Genomic DNA, 6,000 nt, shown 5'->3' on the forward strand with positions numbered 1-6,000 from the left:
CTCAGCAGTCTGTTTGTAGCCCCACTGACAGTCATCTCACAATACCTTTGTGGTTTGGGCATATTTGGTTCAGACTGCAAGGAGATAGGTAAAAAAAAAGAGAAAAAATGTAACTCTCAACATTCTGTAGAAGCATAAATATGAGGCTGCTGAAGTCCCTGGTGGAGGTAATTAGGGTGTCCTTTTAAGCAAAGAGATTGACCTAACAGGGAGGATGGATGTTGGCAACTCCAAGAGGTGGGGTTAACCCAAGCCTGAGTTGAAGGAGTTGAAGGATGAGAGGCTGATGTGGGGTGCTCTGTTCCCTCTGCACCTCCGCACTCTGCAACAGGCAATCCTGCGTGGTTAGCATCACAAGGCCTCCTTGTATGTACTAGGTTGTCCACTTGCTCTAGCTGGCAGATACACTCTCGTCACCGCTAACTGAGGTCAGATCATGGATTTTGAAAGGTGTTCCAGGTGTGTGGCTTGTTGGAGAGTCAGACTTATAGAGTTTAAGAAAGGATGTGGACCCAGGGGTACGCTGTCCAGGAATGACTGTCTGCAGGGGCAAGACGAAGGGGAAGGTAATGATTCCTGCCAGCCCTGCTGAGGGATTTCCAGGTCTGAGCTTTAGCAGAGGGGGAAGGAGGAGCGGCTGGGAAAGCTGACCAGGAATGTCTCTTTGAAGCTGTGGGGGGGTGCAATCTTTCCTGGAGGCTGTTTTTAACAGCAGGTTCTGCCAAGCAGATCAGTCCCCTCCAACACTATGTGTTTTGTGCTCCAGATTCAGCTCATTGTGGTGGCTTTTGTCTTTCTCTGCAGGGGTAAAGCGCTGTCTCTCAGAGATGGAAGAAGGCAAAGTAAATCTGGAGAACAACTGCTCACCCTATTACCTCATTAGGCTAATCTACTCCTCCGAAAATTTTGACAAACTTGTGAACCTGAGCAAATACAACATCCTCAATAACAAAGACCTGCTCCTCCAGGCAATCCGGAGTGCCGTAGAACGGAGGAGAAGTGGCAGGACTGGGAATCTCCCCAGTCACTCTGGAGCTGGATACCCCTAGGCTGGGTTTTTGCACTGTTCCCCACTGAAGGCTACAACAGTCACATTACAACACATCACAGTCATATTATAACGTCACAGTCACGTTGCAACACATCACAGTGTTCATTATTTGCAGGAAACTCAGGAAACCTGTACATTTCTCATCTTGCCTTTTTCAAGTTCCTAGCTTTCAAAAGGGCTTATTTAATCTCCTTCCCCCAAGTTTTCAGACCACAAGAGCCTCACACTGTGGTCGTACTTGTTAAGAAATTAGGGTCCTGGTTAGCAGAGACCTTCCAGGATCTCCCCAATGTTATAGAATATGGTGGTGGTGATAGTGATAGTTCTTCGTATGTGCCTGTCCCCTCATTCCTGAGCCCATTGTCAGTGTCTTTTCAATGCTTTGTTACAAACCAAGTCCTGGCCATTTGCATTCAGTAATGTCCAGATTTTCAGACAGGCTGAGAAACTAGAATTTGCACTGAATTGGTGGGGTCAGCTTTGAAGTCAGGCCAAAGAGTCATATATATCTGTGAACAACGGCCAAACTGCAACGTGGACAATTGCATTCTGTCTGGCCGATTCCCCTTGCTGATTTAGAAATTATTCCTTTTTTCCATTCCCCTGCAAGAGTTTGGCACAGAACCACTGCTCCAGACTGCCACGAGGGGGGCAGTTACATTTCAAGGAGAGAGGACATGAGCTGCAGAGAGCGAGTACGGTTCTTTTGAGTGTTGGCTGGAGGAAAAATTCTGCATAAGGCATGAGTTTGATTTATATTGGGTAGTGCCTTTATGCATTAAAATGTCAAGAGCCTGAAACAAGCTTTTGATACCAGCAACCTGAGGGGAATAATTACCATAGACTCAAGTACATTTAATTTAATAATCATGACCGAGACATAAGCTGGTGCTCCTTATGTATGTAAACTGAGTGTAGGATAACATAACTCACTAACAGAGTGCATAGCCATTGTATTTTCACACCCAGAAGATTTTTTCCCTTTACAGTCTTCTATCCCTAACATAATAGGCAAGGCATTTTTAATAGGTGCTACGCTAAAATAGAGCACAAATAAAAAAAGGAAATTCTTTATCACACCTCCTTGCTGGAGGAAAATATTTGGAAAATTGATGTCTGGTTTTCATTTGCTTTGGAGTGCAGTGAGAGACTTTGCCTTGAACTAGGAGCATGGAACATCTTTATAGCCCTCCACTATATTAAAAAGACGGTAGAGAAGGATGCTGAGAAATACGAAACAGAGCTCCACAGAAGTCAGAGAAGTTTCCAGACTTCCTAGCACTGAAGCATTTGGACCTGCTTCTGGCTTATTTAATCCAAACACAGCATATTCATCGGGACCTTCAAGGAAAATCTTACACATTTCTTCCGTGTTGGAAATTTACTTGATATCTAGAATTAGTTTTACTTGAAATCCAAAATTAGACAAAGAAAGAGAAACAGGGGTCTGCCTTTTCGGTACATGCAGACAGTAATCAAACTCAGGGAGCGCACTTACAAAAGGCTTCATTGCCTGAACCCTGCATCTGCTAAATGCTGCTTCTGCTGCAAGCAATGGCAATGAATAAGCCTCAACAATATTCCTTGTGCAATGCTTATTTACTGAGCTAAGGCATACCATGCAAAACCTGAGGAGTCTTAACAGCTGGAACGCAACTCTACAACTGAATTCAGACCATGAGAAGATAAGAACTAATTGGATACCAGCTGCAAGAAAAAAATAAAGAGCCATTTTGAGTTGAAAGCTGAGATGGCAGCAGGGGGCTTTCTCAGAAGAGAGAGTCCTACCAGCAGGATCTGTTACCTTCGTGTAGGAGAGCAGCATGTCCTGGCACAGTATGCCGTGGTGCAGGTATATGCACATACAAGCACATGTGGCTGTGTGCACACACATGCTCAGGGTGTGCAGTGTTTTCATGCTTCTCTGGCTGGTCCTATAAAGAAACCCTTTCCTATAACCCACTTGCACAGAACAAAAACTGATTCCAGCATGACTGTGAAGAGGGTGCGTGCTCCCACGTACTGTGGCCTGGTGCACGCTGATTCACCGGGGCTCCAGCGCTTGGCCCCACAGCCAGCCAAGTGTTTGACTCCCTGCTCGCCTCGGCCAGGCAGCAGGAGCAGAAAGGATGGACAAGGAGGGAGTGATGCTGTCGTGCTGCCTGTCTCCATACCCTCACTGTGTTGGTGTGCTTGGGGTGTCAAATTATTGCTTGTGTCTTCCAGCATTATGCTCTTACACAGGAGGTGCAAAGGGCTGAGCTGCAGGAGAGGGCTGGGAGCTGACCAGCTTGTGGGGAGTCCCAATAATAGCAACTGATAGCATCTTTGCTGCAGTGGTTAAAAGACTCAGTTCAGTCAGGGACACTGGTGTTCTCCACAACAGACTGGGATTTCTTGTGACACTAAACCAGTATCTAACTGAATCTGAAAGACTTGGCCTTCAGGAACAGAGATTCAGGGCAGCCCCCACTGAGATACAGCAGATTCATCCATAACAAGACCATCAATGATGTTATGTAATTGCCTTTCATTTATGTATCATCCATATTGTAAAGAGGAACACTGTTTTACCTCAGCTACCTAATTTTTATGTTCTGCTGCTGCAAAAAGATATCCCTGTTTTGTTCATGGGCTACAGTGAGTGATCCGTAACTCTCGTGAACGTTGGCAGCACATGCCTAGCAGTGAGGCAGCTCAGCCACACTGAGAAAATCGGGTCTCTCTAAATGCTCCACAGACCGATAACTGGGGTGTGTTTTGTGCATTTGTAGTGCTGCTAATGCAAACAGAAATGCCCACTAAAATGTGAAAGAGCCAAAAAAACCCACAGGGTTTTCAGGTAACCTACAGTCAGTGGAGATTAACTTTTCTGAGGGACTGTTAAACCCTGTTATAGAGTGAGGGAGGTAGCCATGGGCAGGGAAGGAGGTGGGAAGGTGGTGTGGCTCTCCCTTTGCCAGGAGAACTGTCACCCAAGGTTGTGCCAACACTTAAAGTAGGGCCGGGAACTGCTGTTTAATCTTGCAGCCTAGAGGCACAGACAAGCATGTGCCCCTTGATCTCCTTGGGGCCCCATGTGGTACCCTTGTAGCCTTAAGTGATAATGGTTTTTTAAATATATTTTTGCATTTCAGAGCCTGAAATTATGTGAGGGCTGTATTGCCCATCAGGGTGTTTTGTTTTTTTGTTTTGGTTGTTTTTTTGTTTTTGTAGCATGACATTGAGGGAGTATGTTGCTGACCTGACAGTGTGGCAGGAGAACCTGGAGGGCATTTGTGAGGTTGCTGGAGGACTCTGCAGGGTGGAGGGACCCACACCTGGCACAGTCTTATCCATGCAGCTTGTTGGGAAGTGGTGGCTGGCATATGCTGTCCCCCAAAGCACACCTGAGCTCTGGTTCAGAGCATGCTAATTTGTACAGCCCGAAACCCACAAAACTATAGAGCATCGTTGCAGTGATGTACGGCTGATCAGTGACCTGCGCTCGGGTCTGCTCCTTGGGCCTTGTTTCCTTTAGGGTGTACATGGAGTCTAAGGGAATGGGCCACTGAAATGTCGTGTGTTTGTTTCCCAAAGGTTGTATGTTTGTTCCTTGTCCCCAGTCTTGCCTGGCCTTGTGCCACATGCTGTCAAATGGCTGTTTGAGTAGAGCGCATGAAAAGCAAAGCAGGCACTGCGAGGAGAAAGCTGTCTCTTGGCATCTCACCATAAAAAGTCATCTGTGAAAAGGCACATGGCATGCTTATAAACCGGGCCTTGCTGTTCTGGCGTTATGTTTGCTTAACCACTGAAGATGAATGCACGTGCGCAAAAACCTCATTCGAAATGCACCCCAGATCACTGCTCTCAGATGAACATTTTGCTGGACACCCCCCCCCCCGCCAAATACAGAGCTTGCTATCTGCTGCCAAACACAAAGGAAACAAAAGTTTGTTCTTCTAACCGTTAGCTGCTCTTTATAGAAATTGCTTGCTTGTGTCTTTTAACCATTTAATAATACATTAATTAAAAATAAATATTGCAAAGAGCACCAGACCCATGAAAGTCTTTATGCGCTTAAACACAAGACTACATTTTTTCCCAGTAGTGCTACTACTTATGCTAGATGCCTGCTGAGCACTTTGTAGGGCATTTACTGGTTTTAAGATTGTGTGGAAAAATCAGAGAGAAGATGTTCTGGTTTACAAAGGCATTGAGAGCCTGGAAAAAAGTGGAACAAAATCTACCTCTTGTGGTAAAACCCTCTTCAGTGGAACGGCACAAGGCAGGGTAGGAAGGCAGCTGTACTGAGCCACAGCCAAGGTACAGCTTTATTGTGCCTCTTGGTGATTTGATTGAAATGTGTACAGAAGTCCGCCTTTCACTGAACTTTGCTGTTATCAATTAAATGGTGAGTTTAAAATACCTAAGTTTAAAAAAAAATAAAGTTTTTATTTTTTTGTAAAAGCAGTTAAAAATGATCAGCAATAAAGGAGAATGCACCAGTTTCCCATTACTTTCATTTGCTGTATTTTTTGTGACAGGCAGCGGCTCCAGCAGAGGTACAGCAGATGAGAGAGCTGGACTAGCCAAACAAAATATAATTATTAGATGACCTTGTTGGATGCGAGTGACTGATCTGAATCAGTCTGAACACAAATTTAAACTCTAGATGTTGCATGTACCCATAAAGTATTTACATAAACCTGGTGTTATGCACTCTCCTTCCCTCCCACTGGAAAATTAGTCAATGCAGAGGAGAAGACTGCAAGCAAAGAGCAAGAGTCATGCTTCAGACTGGCTAAAAAAGGACCGAGGCTGAAGTCCTTGTCAGAGGAGTAAAGGACTTGAAGCTTTAGCTTCCATCTGTCAGGGAAGAGCCCTCAGCCACTACACTGTCCTGGGTGAAAAAAAATGCCATTTCTCCCCAGCTTCATGCTAGGTAACTTTTCTTTGGTGCAGAAACA

At 45.2% G+C, this 6,000-nt stretch overlaps 1 protein-coding gene across 2 annotated transcripts in view; it reads left to right on the plus strand.

The window, feature by feature from the left end:
* Nucleotides 1-5,546, plus strand: part of LOC143163383 (cytosolic phospholipase A2 beta-like) — a 57,538-nt gene extending 51,992 nt beyond the window's left edge. For both annotated transcript variants that reach the window (XM_076344649.1, XM_076344648.1), the window contains exon 21: nt 805-5,546. In XM_076344649.1, the coding sequence (XP_076200764.1) occupies nt 805-1,049 (245 nt within the window). In that variant the 3' untranslated portion in view covers nt 1,050-5,546. The remainder of the gene's footprint in view (nt 1-804) is intronic.
* Nucleotides 5,547-6,000: the final 454 nt, after the last annotated feature.

The sequence above is a fragment of the Aptenodytes patagonicus genome, chromosome 7, assembly GCF_965638725.1.
Source record: "Aptenodytes patagonicus chromosome 7, bAptPat1.pri.cur, whole genome shotgun sequence".
NCBI lineage: Eukaryota > Metazoa > Chordata > Aves > Sphenisciformes > Spheniscidae > Aptenodytes > Aptenodytes patagonicus.